This window comes from Phaseolus vulgaris, chromosome 7 (genome assembly GCF_051622355.1).
Source record: "Phaseolus vulgaris cultivar YP4 chromosome 7, ASM5162235v1, whole genome shotgun sequence".
In the NCBI taxonomy this organism is placed as follows: domain Eukaryota; kingdom Viridiplantae; phylum Streptophyta; class Magnoliopsida; order Fabales; family Fabaceae; genus Phaseolus; species Phaseolus vulgaris.
In genome coordinates this window covers 38,550,628-38,572,468 of record NC_143504.1, presented here as the reverse complement: position 1 = coordinate 38,572,468, position 21,841 = coordinate 38,550,628, and the positions used below count along the sequence as shown (strand labels likewise).

The following is a 21,841-nucleotide window of genomic DNA, read 5'->3' as shown; positions in this document are numbered from 1 at the left end:
CAACGAGTTGATTAGCTGGTATTTTCAACCCAATCAATTAGCTAACCAGTTTTAGTTTTCCATTTTCTGTGTTTTGTAAGTTGGATGGAGAGGACATGCTAACACTGTTCTAGTAACTTTTTTTTTTTTTGAGAAAGATGAGATTTAAAGACATGATTTTTAATAAAATAAATTAAAATCTGAATAATGATAAAGTTATGTATCAACAAGAGAAAGAGATGTTATATTTAAAAGTGTGAATTCAAAACTTATAATATATGGGAGATTATATCAGTAGAGTCTCCATCACTTTATTTCATCCAACAACATCATGTTAGACTGTTACAATGCAGTCATATTCTCCATTAAGTAGCATTTCTGTACTCTAAAAACAAAGGTGGATGAATGTTATTGGGCACACAGAAGTGGTCTTTATACTTTCCTTAGTACAGAATAAAGTGTGCAAGTGATGGTTGTGGCCAAGATATTTGATGTTAGAAGGAGAGCTAGTGAGGGATAAATGCGTCCTACATCTTTCCTTATCACAAGCCCTTCAATTATTGGATAGTTGACAACAATGATATAAGCCGTAAGGAAAAGCTGTATGAACATCTGGTCCCAATTTCCCACTGATAACACTTTGTAGATTCCCCCTATGAAGCAAGATATGTTGATGGTGATGACTGCAACCATTGGGACCAGAAACATGTTTGATGTTCTAAAATCATATTTGTCCATTTGGTAAAGCCTAGTCTGTTCCTCATCCTCAACTTTATTGGTTGGCAAGAAACTAGCCTCTTTCAAACCACATTTCTTCAGTAGAGCATCCAAACATCCATATAGATGAGATGTGATTGATTCAATCATCCATATCCTTTGTTCATTTATCCATTTCCTGAATGTTCCTCCAGTTGAGAGGACTTCAACTAAGTGCTTGGTGAGAGCTGATAGAGGGATAAACAGAAAAATGAAGAAAAAGGGGTCTGAGACCTGACACAAAAGTAAAATCATGAGAGCTGTTTCAATATTTGAAAACTGATGTAATGAATTCAGGGAAAAAAAAAGGCATAGGAGAACATTTAATTGTTACCTTGGGGTACAAGGGAATTCCATTTAGTAGACAAAGCTGAGGGACAATTGCTAAACACCAAAGGGGCAAGCAATAGAGAGGGAAATATGTCAGTTCTGCATAACAAAGACTCTGAAGTAGAGACATCCTTAAAGGCCCAAATATAAGAGGGCACAACCTGCTTAAACCAATATCAAACAGTCCACAGAACCATCTGGTGCCTTGAACTAGTAAATCATTCAAATTAGTGGTACTATTTCCTAGAAACTGTGGCTGTGGTGGATCGCATAACACTGAATTCCAACCCTTGCAATTCAATATGAATCCGGTGTGAAAATCTTCACATACAGTACCATACAGGAAGCCAACCTGGAAGCATACTCCGAAAAAAGAAGTGCATTGTTTATGCTAGATAGATGAATTCAGTAATATGCATGGATTATAAAATATAGTCATACCTCTTTACCCCATTTAGTTCCAATTTCGTAATTACAAGAAGCCAATAGCAAAGTCTCTTCTTCAGGGAATGTACGTCCAACAGTGACTGAATCTGCAGTGCCCTTTTGGTTTAAGGATTTGATGAACTCATTGGATGTGCCAACATATTGTTGGAGTTCAAGGTCAGTGTCTAACATTCAAAACAAAATTGTATCAGTATGCAGTATGTACCTATGTATGTACATGTTCATCCCAAATGACCAAATTTCAATAAACAAATCATCATGCTGCACACCTTTGATTTTGTAATTTCCATATAGTGATTCCCTTTTTATATAGAAGCCTGTGCCAGACAATACCGGTCCCATGAGCCCATCCATACCTTGCCATAGAACCTAGGTAAAAGCTTGGTTAGATACAACGTTGTTTTGAAGATATAGATTCTACACAATGATATCAAAACTTAGAATTTTGTCTGATATCCTACTTTGTATGCTGATCTGTGCTGACTGTCATATATGTCGTTCTTGCTTATATTGTGATATTTCTGAGGAAATTGGACAAAAGCAAGTGAAGGAGATGTCTCGGGATTAAGGTGGAAACACAATGCTTGGCGTGCTGAAGCTGGGCTATTGCAGAACATGTCACAATCCAGCACTAGAATGTACGGAGCATTGCTTATCACAGCAGAGACTCGATACTGCAGGAATATATACATATTTTATAAGCATTCAAATAGCTTATTAGAAATCTGTAAAGCTGTTTGTGAATGGTCACTGTATACCCATGTTTTATTTAATAGAATCTTCAGATATTTGTTTGTCAGTTTTTGTAAATTGTATCAGTGACTGTCAAGATTTTCGCTCATGTAAGGTACTATTCACCTCGTTCCAATAGGTCGAGTCGCATAATTTTGTCCCTAGATAATTCCTTTAATAACACTACAGAGAGAGAGAGAGAGATGCAGGGAATCTTACAAGGGCATTGAGGGCCCCTGCTTTGAAATGGTGGGGATGAGAAGGCTTTTTCTCACGGGAAACATAGACAAGGAAGGGCAATTTCACTTGCTCTATTTCACAGCTGCTATTCTCCTGTATCACCTGCCATCATGAGTGTTAATTTGATAAGTTGGGTAATTGGATTTTCTCATGAAAATTAAATAGTTAACCAGGTGTCATGCAAACATGATTTTTTCTGTAATATCACTGAACACCATGCTGCTCATAGAAAATTAGCCATATATCTGTATATACCTAAAATAGGGATAAATCAATTTTGATAGCTTCTGATTCAAGCACTAATTAAGCCTAACATATAAATTTTGAATCAGAGATAAATGAGCTAATTAAACTTCAAATAAGTCCATTTTCAGATCTTTCACCAAAGAGTAATGCTGTGGATAACAGATTTATACCTCTATAATAGGTGGATGATTTTGACCTATTTTGCCAGTAATATCTCCAGAGTTGTCCTGGTTTTCTTTTACCCTTTTTATGTCTTCTTCAAAATCCTCATATTTTTCCTGCAGAAACTTGACTATCAATTATACAAAATTTCAGAGAAAATTAACTTCATCTCACTCAGAACCCACCTTGATCATTTTCTTATCTGCATGAAACTCAAAGCTCCCATCAAAATCACCACCTTCATTCTCTGAAATAGAAAAGTAAGCCTTGGGGCACCTACATTCTATTTTGTATCTTGTGCAGAAAGGAAGCCACCAACTTGCAAATTTCCAAGCCTCCTTCATGGCATTCAAGGTGACAGGTGAACCCCCATCATCAGAAACATACAGATGCAGCTTCTCTGGTGGGTAATCCAGTGCCATGGCCGATAACAAAGTGTTCATTACGTCCAAAGTGGGTTCCTTAGTGGGGTCTGCAGTGCATATGAAGACATCTAGGAGAGGGAGATTGTCATCTTGAGGTAATCTTTCAGGAAACACAGTTCTGGAAATGGGGTGCCAACGAAAAGCTTGATGAAGAATCCAAATGAAGGAGAGAATGATTTCAGAGGCAAAAACAAGAAGCCAAGGGAACAAAGGGGGTTCTCGGGTCTGTGGATCCTGAAAGAAGAAACACAGCCTATAATAAACCAAGAAAGAAAGAGCAGTAAAATGGAGGAGCATGTATAGTCTATTGGTGAGAACCAAAGACTTGTTGACATGGCTAAGACTGAGAGGAAGAGTCTCCCCCATCTTTCTTCCTTCCTTCCAATGGTTTAAAGGTTTATATATATTTATTCTTCTAGTTCATTGAAATATCGGATAGAAATCAAATCATCACAACCTTGAACACTTAGTCATTCTGGCACAAGACGTAATCAAAAGTTGTTTGTTTTCTTCCGGTAATAATGTTATAAGTGAGACTGATGGGAATTCATGGAAAAAGTCAAAAATGTCCTGCCCATTTATTTATTAAGGATAATGTTATAAATAATTGGAGCCATTAGAATTAAGGATAATGTTATAAATAATTGGAGCCATTAGAATGACAATTTCAATCAATGAGTTATCTTACTTTCTTGTTCATTTTATTATTTTACCTGTATAGGCAAAGAGGGTCTAAATAGGACTTGGGATTGTTGTACAATTGCTGATGTGTTGGTGATCCTCTAATTTCTTCCTTTGAGTCTTCTTTCACAAATGTTGATGCTTGGTTAGGGGTGACCTAAAAAAGGTACTCCGATGATCAAGTAAGTATGTAAAGAGTGTATATTGGTAATTGATTAAAGCGTACTCTACGCTTCCGCAGAGGGTTTATTTATAGTGTTGGTCATGGGCCCTTGTTATGATGGTCAAATTTTAGTTATTCGCTGATGTATATCGTGATCCCTGATTTTGTGTCATCTTTCAATTAATCAGTTTTTAGCTGATTTTTCAAGAGACGAATTATGACTCATTAAGTGCTATTGTAACTATCCTTACTGCCATTTATTGCATGTCTTAAGGTGTCCTTTGACTCGGGCGTGTTGAAGATGGGAGCTTTGATGTATCAAATCCACATGAAGCCTGAAACTGTGCTGCTTTCTGGGTTTAAGTTTAGTTTAAGCTATTTAGAATCTTTGTTAAGACCAGTCCTTGAAGCCTGCACAAAGCTTGATTAAATCTGTTTTAAGAAACTAAGTGTTTTTCCGAGCAAAGAGAAAACAACTGGTTGATTTGTCAAAATAATAGGTTGTTTGTCACTTAGCTGGCTAGAAGTTTTGAAACTGCTTTTTGAATAAGTTGTGTAACTGTTTGACTCATTCAACCGGTTAAATCGTGGTTTCAACCGGTTAAATGTGTGTTTTCGTAAATATTTTTTGAAAACTTGTTTTAACTGATTCAGTTGTTCAAATATGCTTTAAACAGTTGTTTTTCAATGGCTATAAATAAGACTTTCATTCAAATCAAAGTATACAACAAGTATTGATTCAGATTTGAGAAAGAGATTTGGTTTTTGAAAGTGTTTTTTTTTAAAAGAGCAAGAGTGCTTTCAGGCTTTGCTGTGGTGACAAGTGCTAATCATAGGATCTCTAGTTCTGTAATTCCATGTGTTTTCTATCCTTACTTAGTGTCTTGTAATTGTACTTCTTTTACATACTGTTTGTGTTTGAAATTCTGTAAAGGCAGAGGTTGTTCTGTCTTGAGGTGTGAAGTTTCTCTTAAACTCTCTAATTGTTTGATATTTTCGTTGCTATAAACAACCGATTACAACTCAATTTTAACTAGTTAAAATTCTGATATCTGTTTCTTTTGGATTGTTTGATTGCCTTCCTTAAGTGCTTATCTGAGTTGTTTGTTAAAGATTCATTCTAAACCAAGCATTTGCGAAAATCTTTGATAAAACAATTCACCCCCCTCTTGTTTAAGCCATCATTTCTTACAATTGGCATTAAAAGATAGGTTCTTGAAAATTACTCAAGTCCTTGTTTCTGTTTTTCTGAAAAATCTTTTTTTGAAAAACTGTTTCATATAGTTAAAAAGTTTTCATTTTGGGAAGGTGCTTCTTTGAGTAAACCACCTCTGTTTTGTGGTCAAAATTACCCAATTTGGTGCATAAGAATGAAGTTTTTTATTCAATCATTAGATAAGGACATTTGGAATATTATTTCAAATAGTGCCTACATGCATGTGCCTAAAGAACATCTTGTCTGTATAGCAAAGAATATAATTGTCTCTGTTCTAGATTCTGATGAATTGCTCAAGATTTCAGAATGTATCTTAGCAAGGAAATGTGGGATACACTTGAGAAATATCACAAGAATCAAAAGAGTGCCTTGATGGACAAAGAGGAATCTTCTGCTGATTCATTCTCTTCAGAAATCAAGATTGAAGTCTGCCTAATGGGCAAAGAAGAATCTGGATCAAACCAAGTAAGTACATCTTCTTCCAAAAATTGTGAAAATTATTTTCAACTTCTTAATGCTTTTCAAGAAACTCATGAAGAAGCTAAAAAGTTAGCCCTTTTAATAAATCGATTGAAAAGTGAAAACAACAAGTTGAAAGAGAAAATCACAGTTATGGAAAATGATTTAAATCATTCAAATGAAGATTTCAAAAATCTTGAACTGATTTATCAAAAGTCATCTTGCAAATGTCATTCAAGTTTTTGTGAAAATTGTGAGTCCTTACAAAAGAAATTTTTGTATCTTGTGAAAACGATTGATAAAATTTCAAAAGGAAAATCAAATCTTGAAGATGTGTTAGCATCTCAAACATGTGTTTTTGGGAAATCTAGTTTGGGCTTTAACCCTCAAAGCAAACAAAGTGGATGTTCAAAACCTTTTTCAACTTTCACTAAAAATCAATCGATTAAAAAGCCGAAACAACCGGTTGTTTGTTGTTTCTACTGCATGGAAAAGGGCCACTTTGTTAGGTTTTGTAAAATCAGGAAGTTTTCTATTCCTAAAGGTATTCTGAAATGGGTTCCTAAGGATCCTAAGGCTCCTTGGAAACACATTAACACTCATGGACCCAAATTTGTAAGGGGACCAGATCTAGCAACCTGATTTTGAATTTTGTAGGGATTCTTGGAGAGAAAACATCACATATGGTATCTTAATAGTGGTTGTTCCAAGCATATGACTGGAGATGCATCCAAGTTCATCAATATTTCTCTCGAACAAGATGGGCATGTGACTTATGGTGACAACAACAAGGGAAAGATACTTGGAAAAGGAACCATAAGCAATGAAAGTAGCTTGCTCATTCATGATGTTCTTTATGTTGAAGGTTTGAAGCATAGTTTGCTGAGTATCAGTCAACTCTGTGACAAAGGATATCAAGTCACCTTCAAGACAAATTCGTCTGAGATTCGATTACTGAATTCAAAGGATGTTCTGCTCATTGGTAAAAGGTCTAACAACGTCTATTTGCTTGGCATATCTAGCTCTACATCAATAGGTTGTCTTCTATCAAAGCATGAGGAATCATGGCTTTGGCATAGAAGAATTGCACACATTCATATGAATAATTTAAATAAACTTGTTTCAAATGAACTTGTTCATGGCTTACCGAAACTCAAGTTCGAGAAGGAACATGTGTGTGAAGTGTTGAACAAGATGCTTTGAGGTCTCCAAATCAAAGAGGAAAGCTTGAAGACCATATTGTTGGGTGTGTGTGTGTTATCTAGTTGTTTGAAACTTGTTAATTCACTCCTTAAGATGATCCAAGTTCATTTGAATCTTTAACCTTTTGAAAAGATGACTTTTCCAAAATGTTGTTGAAATTTCAGCAGGTTGTTTTTTTGTTTTACCTTAGTAGTTTCAACATGTTGAAATTTCGAAACAACAGGTTGTTTTACCTTAGCAGTTTTTGAAAAGGTTTTGAAAAGCTTGACTTTGCTGTTAAGTCAATTCAATCGATTGTTTCGACAAAACAATCAATTGTTTTTTTGAAAACCTTAGCATAATTCTGTTAAGTGATTTTAATATGTTTTAAATGATCCTAACTACCTTGGCTCCTTTATTAAATGTTTTTGACCACTTGGTTGGTCTATATAAAGGTAGTTTTACGCTCCTAATCTTGAAGTAAGAGAAATAGTTTATCAAAATAGTTTTTCCAAGGATTGAAAGAGCTTTGGATGATTCTTAAGTGTGCTGAATAGGATTGGGTTGTAATTCTGAACTTTAAGCTTTGTAATACCCAGGTGTATTTCCTTTTTCGTTGATTACTGTATTTCTGTATTTGTGTTGCCAAAGAGTGTTGTGTGTTCTTGAGGTGTTCAAGATCAACATTCTTGGTGTGGTTTGCCAAAGGTAATGTGTTTCTTGAGGGGTTTAAGGTCACTACTTTGGTGTGTGGTGTTTGTAATCTGGTTTTGATTGCATAGTGGTTTACCAGTGGCTTTTGGGGACTGGATGTAGCTCTTGGTGTAAGAGTGAACCACTATAAATTGTTTGTATGCTTATCTCTTAACATTAACCCTTTAAATTATGTTTTAAAGTTGTTTAAGTTCTAACTGGTATAAACAACTGATTGTTTCGAAGAAACAACCGATTGATTTTTTGATATCATTTTAAAACAGTTTTGGGTCTTTGTTTCCTTAATTATTTTCTTTGTAATTCAACATTGAATTTCATTATACTTTCAAAGTTTGCGAAAATCTCTTATAAACAATTCACCCCTCTCTTGTTTAAGGCCATATACTCTAACATGAAGCATGTCAAAAGGGGAAACAAACTAGAAAATCTTTTAATTTGAAAAATTGTGTTTCAACTTCAAAATTCCTTAAGCTTTTGCACTTGGATCTTTTTGGTCCTTCTAGGACTATGAGCCTTGGAGGAAATTTGTATGCTCTTGTGGTTGTAGATGAATTTTCTAGGTTTACTTGGACTCTTTTCCTACACTCAAAGAAAGAAGCATATCCAGAATTCAAAAAGCTAGCAAAGAGACTGCAGAACACATGTTGTAGCAACATAGGGGCTATCAGAAGTGATCATGGAGGGGAATTTCAAAACGAGAAGTTCATAAGCTTTTGCAACAAGCTAGGAATCTTCCACAACTTCTTTGCACCAAGAACACCTCAACAAGATGGAGTGGTGGAGAGGAAGAATAGATCTCCAGAAGAGCTTGCAAGGACTATTTTGAATGATTTTGCCCTACCTAAGTGCTTCTGGGTTGATGCTATGAGTATTGCTTGCTACGTGATGAACCGTGTGCTAATCAGACTTATCTTGAAGAAAACCCCGTGTGAGCTACTGAATGGAAGGAAGCCAAACATAAGTCATCTGAAGGTCTTTGGTTGTAAGTGCTACATCCTGAATAATGACAAAGAGAGCTTGGGTAAGTTTGATGCTAAATTAGACAAAGGTATCTTTCTTGGTTACTCTTTATCTACCCATGCTTATAGGCTCTATAATAAAAAGCTTATGACTGTTGAGGAATCTATAACCCAATCCAGATTTTCCAAAAACACAATTTTTAGATGCTAGCACACTCTCAAAGATGGATTGGCCTTTAGAAAGCTTATCCACTGTTTTAACAAGACAGTGGACCTTCTTTTCAATATTTTCGCATTTTTCACAAACTAGAGTATCACACTTGCAAGAAGAGTTTTTGTAAATGATTTCCAGATTTTCAAAATCCATTTTTGAATGTTCTAAATCCTCTTCCTATGTCTTTACTCTGTTTTCTAGCCAGGTGTTCTTTTCTTTTAACCGATTGTTCAAGAGAGCTAATCGGTTGGCTTCTTCATGCGTTTCTTGAAAGGCTTGAAGCAATTGACCATAATTTTCAGAGTTTGAAGAGTTTGATGAACTTACACTACTTGAGTCATCCTCCCTTCTGGCCATGAAGCAAAGATTTAGGCTTTTCTTATTTTGCCTTCTTTTCCTTCTTGCTTAACTCTTTGTCATTGCTTCCTTTGGTTCATGAGCAGCCTTGAGTGTCTCCCACATTTCCATAGCAGTTTTGCACTTTGATATTTTGAAAAATTCATTAGTATCTAGTGCAGAAGCTATAATGTTTTGAGCAGACCGATCAAGCTGGGCCATCTTACATTCATCATTTGTCCATTTGGACAAGGGTTTTGCAATGAAAGAATTATCCTTTTTGAACTTTAGAATTTAAGGACCATTCTCAATTGAATCCCAAATTCTTTGATCAATAGATTCAATAAAGATTTTCATTCTTGCTTCCCAAAACTTATAATTCAATCCACAGAATAAAGGTGGTTTGTAGATTGAAGCACCTTCCTCAAAAGATAGTTTTCTAGCCATAGAAAAAAGGTTTTTGATCAACTTGAATAACTTTCAAGAACCAAGCTCTTGATGCCAATTGTTAGAATATATGGCCTTAAACGAGAGGGGGGGTGAATTGTTTAAGAAAGATTTTAGAAAACTTTTGTACCGTCCCGTATTCGGGCGTTGACAAAGTCAAGGTCAAAGTCAACGTAAGGCGCCGCCTAGGTGAGGAAACGCCAAGTAAGCATCTCCGAGGCAGGGCGTCACCGAAAGGAAGCGTCGCCAAGGTAAGGCGTCGCCTAGGTGAAGGCATCGCCAAGTCAAGGCGTCGCCCAGCTAGGGCGTCGCCAAGGCCAAGTGTCACAGAAGTAAGGCAATCACAGTGTCGCTCCCCGATACCCATGGGTAGGAAAGACCATGGAGGGAGCGACGCCGTGGGAAGGCCTCAAATCCCAATAATCTGGGGTAGTAATGAAGAGAAGAGAAAGGTGGCTTCAAGGCCATAGTAATAGCACCAGTGTAGAGCAACCTGACTCGTGAAGTGCCCCTGCCGCCCTAGAGACGCCCTTGGGATAGATACGACTCATGAGGAGGGTCACGCCCAGGGTAGCCAGGTGCAGGGTACGAGAGGAAGGTAGATACGCTCTCGTAGTGAGTGACTAGATGTTGGGGGCATGAGTTGGCACCCAAAAAGTCACCCCTAGCACAGATGCACTCCCAGGTAGGAGGACTCACACGAGGAAATACCCTCAGATGGGGCCACAACGCTGTGAGGCCCTCCACGTGTACAACAACCAAGTCAGATTAGAAACGCCATTTTGTCAGGTACAAGGTAATTAAAGTTATTTAATACAGTTTCCGTTTTGAGCGTTTAAGGTACTATAAATGCTCCCAAGCGGTTTAAACGTCTTAAATGCGCTACGTTTTATAATTAAATGCGCTTTAAGGCGCTTTGAATGCTGGAGTAGCTTAAATAGCGCTTTGAATGTTGGAAACGGGGTTCGAACTTTTGACAGACTTTCCCAAAATACACTCTAGTTGCTTGCTCTAGTCTTGAGATTACGGACAAGGGACTAGAGAGAAAGAGGGTGAGATTGTTTTGCCAGAGGGAGAAAGATACACAGAACAGAGTTTCATTATACCACCTTCAGAGTGCCAGTCGCGGTGCTCCGATACGGAGGTGCATAGTTTTGGTGTTTCTTGCTAGCTGACTAGAGCGTTGGAGTGCAAACGGCCGCTAGGGCGCCCTTTTGTCCTTCTTTGCAGGAATCCACAGGTGACCAACGGGAAGGAGTCCCTAGCAGACGGGTGAGGTCGCGTACAAAGACGTCCCAGGTCAACCGGCCGGAACATTTGGCGCCCACCGTGGGGCCGATATAAAACATCAGTCCCATCGCAAGTTTGAGAAGACCTATCAAGTCACCATTAACGTTGGAGGAAGTTTGAGGAAACAGTGAAGAATGAGGGGTACCACTAGACAAGGTACTGCACGCGCTGCGAGTGAGGAAATGTCCATGATATGGCGGAGTCGAAGATAGAGCAAGAACGCATGCAGGCGGATCTTGAAGCCTCGCATGTGAGGAACGAAGAGCTCCATCGTGTAAATGAGGAGTTGCGCCGGGGTTTGAGGAACAATCAGGGGCAACGTGAACATGATGAGATGGAGCACCTCACCCCGCCAAGGGAGTTTTCCACTCCCTTCTCGCAGGAGATTCTGGATGCGGCGATCCCCAACACGTTCGCGGGGCCCAAAGCGATTTTCACTGGGATGGAGGATCCCGAGGCGCATCTCACTGCGTTCCACACGCAGATGGTGTTAGTAGGCGGCTCCGATGCCGCAAGGTGCAAGCTCTTTATGAGCACGTTGACAGGGATGGCAATGGACTGGTTCATCAGCCTTCCAAATGGCCATATCACCTCCTTTCGGCAGTTGTCGCAGCTGTTTAAGGAGCAATGCTTGGCGAACAAGGCCCCGCCGCCGGTTTCCTACGATCTGTTTGATGTGAAACAGTATCAAGGGGAGACCCTAAAGGAATACATCAACCGCTTCAGGGCCCAGGTGGTGAAAGTTGGTATGTCGGAGGAGCCTATGATTGTGTATGCCTTCAGTAAAGGCGTGTGTCCCGGCCCTTTTTGCGAATCTATTATTCGCAATCGCCCAAGGACTTTTGCTGAAATACAACGTCGGGCGGTGGAACATATCGCCTCCGAAGGAGAAGTGTGCGAGAAGCGAACCAGCATTGTGCCCTCCCGCCCGAGGGCGCAGACGCGGATTCAGCCCGTCAAGGTCAACGAGACCACAACGGGGAGGAAGAAGCCGGAGGGGAGACGCCCCTATGAAACCAGAAAACCCCAGCCCCGGGGTCCAGCAGGAGGCGATCGCCCGGCCAGGGAGAGGGCAAGGCCGGCGAGATACAACTTTGTAGTAGAGTTGAAGGACCTGATCGCCGTGCCTAATATAGCCGAGAGGTTGAGGCGACCGGCGAAGACCGATAAGGTGTTAGGGCCTCGGAAAGACTTTTAGTGTGAGTTCCACGAGGCTTTTGGTCATCACATCGACAACTGCCTGTCGTTGGGTTACCAGCTAGATGAGCTAGTGAGAAGCGGTTTTCTGAAGGATTATGTTGCAGAACCCGCCACGACCGCCGCCTTGCCGGCGCCAACGAAAGAACAAGCGCACGAGATGCCTGTTCTCGGCGACGTCCACACCATTGCTGGAGGTTTTTCCGGCGGGGGACCCACCGCCTCCCAGCGAAAGAAATACGCAAGGGGGGTCAACTTGATTGAGGAGAGAATCTCAGGTGATCCGTGGGAGTCGGACCTCGTGTTCACGAGGGTGGATCTGCGGGATGTCGTGCCGCACGACAATGACCCCGTGGTCATTTCGGTTGTCACGGCTGGAAGAAAAGTGCACAGGGTTCTAGTCGACCAGGGAAGTTCTGCAGACGTCATGTTCTGGTCGACGTTCAACAAGTTGCGGTTATCTCCCGACCTTCTGAGGCCCTACACAGGGTGCCTATATGGGTTTGCAGATAACCAAGTGGAAGTCCGAGGCTACTTGGAGCTGAGGACAACGTTCACAGATGGGGAGGCCTCGCGTACCGAAAGCATCCGGTACTTGGTCGTAAACGCCAACTCCGCCTACAACATCTTGTTGGGCAGGCCGGCGTTGAATAGGCTGAATGCAGTGGCCTCCACGCGCCATATGAAGATGAAGCTGTCAGATCTCAGTGGCAAGGTGATTGTCATCAAGTCGAACCAGGAGGAGGCGCGAAAATGTTATGAGAACAGCTTGAAAACGAAGAGAGGCGTGTTCATGGTGTTTGAGCGTCCGCCAAGTGTAGACACGACGATGATTGAGGCGACGCCCGCTGGGTCAACACCTAACGAGGCCATACTCGTGAGGGCGACGCCTGAGGCAGATACACTCATGGAAGAAGGCCCCGACGACACGGCGCCCGTGGAAAAGGCGGCGCCCGTTGAGGATAATAGCAGGGATCAGCAGGCGGCTAACGTGGTGGAACGAGAGATTGGCGGCAAAACGTTTAAGCTAGGGCGTTTGCTGAGCCAAGAGGAGCAGGAGGAGGTGGCAGGGGTGATTTCACGCCACTTGAATGCTTTCGCATGGTCTGCCTCGGATATGCCCGGCATCGACCCTGATTTCCTATGTCACCACCTTAGCTTGGACGCCACGGTCCGCCCCGTGGGCCAAAGAAGGAGAAAATTTAATGATGAGAGGCAGCTGGTGGTAAGGGAAGAAACGCAGAAGCTGCTGAGTGCTGGTCATATCAGGGAGATTCAATACCCTGAATGGCTGGCCAACGTCGTCCTGGTGAAGAAGGCGAACGGGAAGTGGAGGATGTGCGTGGACTTCACAGACCTAAATAAGGCATGCCCGAAGGACTCGTACCCACTGCCCAGCATCGACGCGTTGGTGGACAGCGCCTCCGGTTGCAATGTACTTAGCTTCTTGGATGCATTCTCGGGATACAACCAGATCAAAATGCACCCGCGAGATGAGAGTAAAACTGCGTTCATGACGGAGACCAGCAGTTACTGTTACAAGGTGATGCCTTTTGGGCTAAAAAACGCGGGCGCCACCTACCAGAGGCTGATGGACAAGGTCCTAACGCCCATGTTTGGAAGGAATGTATACGCCTACGTGGATGATATGGTAGTAGCGTCGAAGGATAGGGCACAACACGTGGCGGACCTAGAGGAGTTGTTCGTCACTATATCCAAGTACCGCCTCAAGCTAAACCCCGAGAAGTGTGTCTTCGGGGTAGAGGCCGGTAAGTTTCTAGGTTTCATGCTCACGGAGAGGGGAATAGAGGCGAACCCCGACAAATGCGTAGCAATCATCGCCATGCGAAGCCCGACGTCAGTAAAGGAAGTGCAGCAGCTGACGGGGCGGATGGCAGCGCTCTCAAGGTTTGTTTCTGCTGGAGGAGAGAAGGGGCACCCATATTTCCAGTGCCTCAAGAGAAATAGTCGTTTTGCATGGACTGATGAATGCGAAGCGGCTTTCATCAAGTTGAAAGAATACCTGGTGACGCCACCGGTCCTCTGCAAACCGGTAGCGGGTGTGCCCCTCAGGCTGTACTTCGCGGTGACAGAGCGAGCTATCAGCTCTGTGCTGGTCCAGGAGCAGGACCAGATTCAAAAGCCCATCTATTTTGTGAGCAAGGCCTTACAAGGCGCGGAGACGAGGTACCAGGCGCTGGAGAAGGCAGCGCTGGCCGTGGTATTTTCAGCCAGGAGGCTCCGCCATTACTTCCACAGCTTCACAGTGGTGGTGATGACGAACCTCCCTATACAAAAGGTATTGCAAAAACCTGACGTAGCTAGACGAATGGTGCGCTGGGCGGTGGAGTTGTCGGAGTTTGACATCCAGTATGAGCCCAAAGGATCCATCAAAGGGCAGGTGTACGCAGATTTTGTGGCAGAACTCTCGCCCGGGGGTGAACAAGAGGTGGAGGCGGGCTCATAGTGGTTGCTCTCGGTTGATGGCTCCTCCAACCAGCAAGGAAGTGGCGCGGGAATAGTCTTGGAGGGACCAAATGGCGTGCTGATTGAGCAAGCTCTACGCTTCGCCTTCAAGGCAAGTAATAACCAGGCTAAGTACGAAGCCCTGGTTGCAGGGATGCTCCTGGCTAAGGAGATGGGCGCACAGAACCTTTTGGTGAAAAGCGACTCCCAGCTGATTACGGGACAGGTATCAGGCGAGTTCCAAGCAAAGGACCCGCAGATGGAGGCGTATCTGAAATACGTCCAACTGCTGAAGGGAGCATTTAGAGCTCTTGAGTTAGTACATGTCCCAAGGGAGCAGAATGCCAGAGCTGACCTGCTTGCCAAGCTGGCCAGCTCAGGCAAGGGGGGTAGGCAGAGGACAGTAATACAAGAGACACTCAAAGCTCCACGTAAATTCGTGGAGGATAACAGGGTGGACGTCCTCCAGATTTGTATAGCAAGAGGGAGGCCAAGGAGTCATCGTTCTTTGACCCATTAGCATTAGCACATACGCGGACACGCCCGAAGGAGGAAGGCACGCGCAGATATGTGCTTTAGCCGTGGGAGACACCTGGATGACGCCATACAGGCGGTATCTGGCGGATGGGGCTCTCCCAGTGGAGCCTGAAGAGGGTAAGAAGGTTAAGAGAAATGCCGCAAGGTACACTCTGGTGGACGGAGTGTTGTTCAGGCACGGGTTCACTCACCCTATCTTAACGTGCGTAAGTGGCGACGAGTGTACCAGAATAATGGCGGAGCTCCACGAAGGCATTTGTGGGAGCCATGTAGGGGGAAGGTCCTTAGCCTCTAAGGTGGTACGCGCAGGTTTCTATTGGCCAACAGTAAAGGAAGATTGCGTGCGATCCATATACAGCCCGTGGCCTTTCCATACGTGGGGGATTGACATCCTAGGTCCATTCCCATTGGCGATAAGGCAGATGAAGTACTTGATCGTTGCCATCGAGTACTTCACCAAGTGGATAGAGGCGGAGCCCGTGGCCCAGATCACTGCGCACAAGGTGCAACACTTTGTTTGGAAGAACATTGTGTGCCGCTTTGGCGTACCTAGGCGGCTGATATCCGATAATGGAACCAGTTCGCCAGCCAGCAGTTGAGAAACCTGTGTGCTGAGGTAGGCATCAAGCAAGTGTTCGCATCAGTCGAACATCCCCAGACTAACGGGCAAGTAGAGTCAGCAAATAGAGTTTTGCTGAGAGGGCTAAAGAGAAGGCTAGAAAAGGCCAAAGGAGCGTGGGCGGAGGAGGTGCCAAGGATTGTATGGGCATACCACACCACGCCCCAATCTTCCACCATGGAGACGCCTTTCAGCTTAGTGTATGGGTCGGATGCGATGATCCCGGTAGAGATACACGAAAACTCGCCACGCTTCCAAAACTTCGTGGCTGAGGAATCCAATGAAGAAAGGTGGGTGAACCTGGACCTACTAGACGAAGCCAGGGAGGAAGCCAGAATAAAGGCCGAAGCAGTAAAGAGAAGAGAAGAGCGACAATATAGCTCTAAAGTGAAGCCACGACAGTTTCAGATTGGCGACCTAGTTATGAGGAAGGCTCATCCATACGAGCTGGAGAATAAGCTGTCTCCCAAGTGGACCGGACCCTTCAGAATTACCGAGGCTAAGGGCAATGGTTCGTACAACCTAAAGACCTTGGAGGGGGGTCCCATTCTGCGTAGCTGGAATGCAGCCAACTTGAAGTTTTATTTTAGTTAACTTATGTAAGCAGCCATGTAACGATCTTGTTGAAGGGGACACTCTTTTTCCCTTTCGGGGGTTTTTTAACGAGGTCACCCGAATAAAAGAAAAAATGAGTTCGAGAAAAACCTTGCCTTGGTTTTTAGTCTTTATCTTTTTCCCGTTCGAAGCGGCGACAGGCGTCGGCAATAAGAAGGCGCCGCCCAGATAGAAGGCGTCGCCAAGAAAGAAGGCGTCACCAAGAGAAAGCGTCGCCAAGGTTGAAGGCGTCGCCCAAGCGTAGGCGTCGCCAAGAAACATAACGAAGGAAAAACGCACAGTATATGAAGTGTGTGCAAAAGTAAAGCGGCGTTACAGAAACCAAGCATGGTACAGTGGAGTTAAATTTACAAGTAGTGTTCGAGATAAATGGGAGTAAGGCGAATAGGGCAAACATTACATGCCCTGTGCCCATACAAAAAATACAAACGAACCACTCTTCAGTGGCCTCCGGAGTCGGCATGGGAGGAAGACGAAGCCCCGCTCTCAGCCCGCAGAGCCCGGGTAAGTTGTGACCTCCGCTGCTGGTTTATCTTCGAACCTACACCAAGGGAAATGAACATGTTAGAGACACCATGAAGCAAAACATACCCAGATTTAGAAAGCATCAAAGGCGGAAGTCTCTAAGGCAGCCACTCGTACATACATACTTCTCTAGGGTTCCAGCGTTGAACTCCAAACTGATCAAGGTGGCGGAGTCAAAACCCCCCGCCTCAGCTAGGATCCGGCACACCACCTGGTCGTTCGGGGTTAGTTTCTTGAAGGGTTTGGACTTGAGGGCTCTCGTCTCCCTCACCCAGTACAGTGGAAAACCATCTAGGGCGGAGGGCATGAGATCAGAGCAACAAACTTTGAAAAACCTACCCTTCCACCCAGTGAAGGAGTTTTGGAAAGGGGTCAGGAGAACCCTGCCGGGAACATTACTGAGGGTCACCCAGAGGTTGTTCCTTTGCCTCTTCACCTCAAAGAAGTGAAGAAAGATATCAACCGAGGGTGCACACCCCAGAAAACCAAAAAGTATGTCAAAGGCCTTGACGAAAGCCCAGCTATTAGGATATAACTGGGCCGGAGCAGCATTAATCTCCGTCAATAGTTCCCTCTCAAACCTGGAGAAGGGCAGGCGCACGCCGATGCTCTTGAAAACCACCTGATAGAAGTAAAAGAAGGGGACCCCGTCGTTGGCCCGTTCATCTCCGCACACTGGCTCCCCTAGAGTGCAAGGGAGTACGGCAATATCGTCGTCGTGCCTCTTCGCGAAGGCACGGTAATCATAGGAACACGAATCCCCTTTGTGTTCCCTTATGGCCCTGGTAGAAAGCAAGCATGAGCACTCGTCAAGGGGCTCGCTCAAGGCCCAAGTATACATGTCCTTGGGGTTAACCCTGGGGGGAGGAACGTGAGAAGACATGTCGGAACAGTATCTGGGAAGGGTGAAGGAGAATGACTCGCTGGAAACGCGGGGGTAAAACGTTGGCTAGAACGAACACCAGAAGAACTCTTTGCGAGAAGAGAAGACACCAGAAGAACCTGTTGCGGGAAGAGAAGTGGTGCAAGTAGGTTACGAAAGCACAGAGATGATGAGGGCAGGTTCAAGATTTTGAAGATCTAAATATTGCGGTTAGAGCGCCAAACGACGCAAATGGGAGTATTGCAGTTAGAGCGCCAAACGACGCAAACGGGAGCACCGTGCGATCGAGCCACGTGGCAGAGGATGGGAGGATGATCCTGGCACCACTGGTTAACGCTAAAAAAATGTTGTATCGACAGAATGCCCGAGGGTACGATGCGTAGAAAATGTGAGGATCAAGTCAAGTGAGGGAGCGTCCCATCAGCCATACGAGAAACGCCACGTGGATGGCACGGGCGAGACCTTGAGCTCTTCGCTATCCCCAGGCGTCGACCAGAGTCAAAGTCAAAGTCAATGCCAAGATGAAGTCAACGACTTAACCGCACCGGGCGTTGCCAGCATGAGACGCCGAAGGCGTCGCCAGTAGAAGGTGCAGAAGGCGTCGCCAGCATGAGATGTCGAGGACATCGCCATTGCAAGTTACTAGCGGCGTCGCCTCCCCGATACCCACAGGTAGGAAAGACTGTGGAGGGAGACGAAATCGAAGAAGTCAAAACTAGTCACTAGCGGCGTCGCCTCCCCGATACCCACAGTTAGGAAAGGCTGTGGAGGGAGACGAGATCGCCAAATGCTGAGTGAACCACTGGCAGGGTTGTTCCCCAATACCCATGGGAAGGAAAGACCATGGAGGGAACGACCCCCTGGAGGGCTTCGAGCCTTCCCAGTGTTTAGCGTTTCTAGAGACCCTGGAGGCGATTTGGCGCTGCTGTAGCAGGCCTCTCCTTAGGCGTGGGCGCCGGGCACCAAGAATCAAGGGACAGATCGCCTTGGTGTTTGAGACACCCCATGGACGATACGGCGCTGTTAGGCAGGCCTCTCCATGGGCGTGGGCATCGACGCGAGACCTTGTCCCAAGTGTTTAAGACCCATAGTAGGTCTCAACTTTTGCGTTGCAGCAATGGTAAAGCCACCGACGCCTTCACGAGGCAGAGGCCTCATAGATACGAAGGCGGAACAGTTTCCGAGGTACGCGATAGGAGCAAGGCACCGGGTATACAGGGTCGCCCGACGCAGCGAAAGAAACGGGTAGAGTACAGGAAAAGCAATCGAAGTACGTGAAGGTGAAAAATGTAGGTAAAATCATACAGACGAAATTCGATAACTCAAAGGTACAAAAATTGTCATGCAAGACCCATAGTTGTGACGAAAGTGCAAATTGTTCAAAGAAGTTACAAGTTCATCGAAAGGGGGCAAAAACAAGTATAAAGTGCAAAGGAGTAAAGGTGGCGGTTGAGGGCGGCTGTTCAGTCTTCCAGCTCGAAGGGCACGACCTTCCCGTCGACGATGTGATGAGTGGAATCGCAGCTAGAGACGTCGATCCCCGGATTCTCGCAGACGGCTTGGGCCAGAGCCTCTTTGAACCCCTCCTCGAAGGTGCCCGCCATGTCGTTGATAAGAGCTTTCTTGGCCTTCTCCAACTCCTCGATGGTGGCATCCCTAGAAGCTACCTGTTTCTCCAGAGCCTCCTTCTCCACACGGAGCCGGCTGACCTCGATCTGCAATTTGTTGTGGTCAACCTGGAGAAGGCCCAATGCCTTGACTTGGGCAGCCATCTCCCCCTCCATCCGCTCCAGTTTTTCAGCCTGCCCACAGCACTGATCCTGCAGGTCCTTCTGAAGCTCGTCGAAGGCTTCAACCATGTCCTGGAGGCTTGTTACTTGACCTTGGAGAGTGACTTCCCGAGCGTAGAAGTCGGCTTGTAGCTCCATCGCCTCGCCCAGCTGCTTTTCAGCCTTCTCCTTGGCCTCTTGCGCCAACTTCAGAGAGGCTTGGTAGGCCTCGTTTTGGCGTCCCAGAGCTTTCTTTTCCTCCTCCAGAGCAGTCACCCTTGCTTCCAGGGCGTGGAGGGCTTGTGTGTTTAAGTTCGCGTTTCTAGCTTGGGCGCGCCAGTCAAGGGCCACGGCCAAGAAGGCTCCCAAGTAGAAGGGCATCCCTTCTCTCCTGTCGGAACCTTCTGGCATTAAACCCCCATGGAAGCCTCTCATCAGGTGCATGATGGGAGGAGGAATAGCAATGAGATCAGGAGCGGCGGAAACGGAGGCAGGATCGGCGGGAACCTCAGCAGGTGTGGGAGGCGGAGCAGATTCAGCCCCTTCACCTATCTCTTCTTGGACTATGCTGGGAGGAGGAGAGGTAGCACTAGGGGGGCTGTCCCTGAAGGAATCCCCTCCCGGAAGTGTTGCCGCTGGAAGGGAGGGAACCCTCGCAGCTTTCCTCCTCTTGAAGGATACCACGCCATCGGAGTCCTCATCATCGAAGAGGATCTCCAAAACCCTTTTTCCTTTGTCAAGGGGGGTTGGAGCCAGTGATGAAGCCATAGCCAGGGGGACTGCGGCGATGGGCGGAGGTGATCCAGGTGTTTGAAGCGGTTGGGGGCTATGCGAGGGTGGTGAAGATGAGCCTAGTGGGGCTTTGGTAGTGGTTGGTGGTGGTAAGGGCAAGGTTGATGAGAGGATTGGGTCAGCAGCAGGGGCGGAGGAGGCGCCAGCCTTGGCGGCACGAGCAGCCTTCAGCGCTTTCGCCAAGACCATCCTCTTGGAAGCATCCATCACCGATCCTACATTCAGACAAACCAAATAGCAGAAGTTAAGGCTAAAGCAGTTATACAAATCCGCAAAACGCGCAGATGAACGAGACATAAGGCATTTAGCACCGAGGAAAACAGGTGGAGGAGGCCAACAGGGCAAACATGACGATGTAAAACACAGATAACAGAGGGCAACAAGAGAGGAGCCTCCCTACCAAAGTAAGTGGACAGGGAGTGGGCGTTGTACTCGCACGCGATGAGCTTCAGCGTGTCGAAAACGATTCCCAGGCCAGCCAAGGCCTTGCACACCTCCCTATCAGCAGGGGACAGCTCATCCAGGGCCTTGGCCTTGAGCATCATGGGATGCTCTGTCCAATACAGAGGGAAGCCGTCCAAGGCTGTGGGGTCATGCTTGGCGCAACACACCCTGAAGAATTTTCCCTTCCAGCTTTTGTACGAGTTCTGGAAGAGGGAAAGAAGGATCCTGCCAGCGATCCCGGAAAAGCTCACCTAGAAGTTTTGCCCCTGCTTCTTCACCTCGAAGAAGTGTAAAAAGACGTCCACAGAAGGGAGGACGCCTAGATACCCGCAAAGAATCTGAAAGGCCCGAACGAAGGCCCAGATATTGGGATGCAACTGGGCAGGGGCCGTATTGATTTCTGTGAGGAGTTCCCTCTCGAAGGGTGTGAACGGAAGGCGTACCCCGATGCGTTTAAATACAGTTTGATACATGAAAAAGAAGGGGTTCCCTTTCCTGGGCCTGTCGTCCACACACAGAGGTTCCCCTGGCCTGCCGGGACGAACGGAAATGTGGACATCATGGGTGCGGCAGAAGGCATTAAAATTGTACAAATGGGGATCACCGCGATGGTTCTCCAAGTCCTGAAAGGTCGTCAGAGTGGTGCACTCATTTAAAAGCTCGTCAGGGGCCCATGTATAGAGGGCCTTATAGTCGGTCTTGGGAGGAGAACCGGACTTTGGTTTCAGGCGCACCATGATGCGGATAAATAACTGGAGAAAGAAGAAAGGAAAAGGGTTTTAACAAGCGATGCCAAGGCAGAAAAGGGAACAAAACCCTAGAAAATGCCACCCACACGAAGAAACCCAGAAAGGAGGAGAAGAGAACGGAGGAGCGAAAGGATGCAGAAACGCAGAAACATAAATAGTCCCAGGCAGTTCAATACACAGCGATGCAATGCGACGAAGAAGAAGAGTCATGGGGATGGAAAAATCATACCTTTTAATGTCGAAGTGTGGAAGGAATGGAGGCGCGAA

The 21,841-nt window shown here is 45.3% G+C and overlaps 1 protein-coding gene across 1 annotated transcript; it reads right to left on the bottom strand.

The window, feature by feature from the left end:
• Positions 1-200: 200 nt before the first annotated feature.
• Positions 201-3,837, bottom strand: LOC137826491 (quillaic acid 3-O-glycosyltransferase CSL1). Its single transcript, XM_068632467.2, has 8 exons — positions 3,078-3,837; positions 2,901-3,008; positions 2,464-2,586; positions 1,974-2,186; positions 1,782-1,881; positions 1,507-1,676; positions 1,070-1,417; positions 201-969 (listed from the first exon to the last, which is right to left on the bottom strand). Exons 1-8 carry the CDS (start codon positions 3,681-3,683, stop codon positions 412-414), a joined length of 2,226 nt encoding a protein of 741 aa, XP_068488568.1. The 5' UTR covers positions 3,684-3,837; the 3' UTR covers positions 201-411.
• Positions 3,838-21,841: the final 18,004 nt, after the last annotated feature.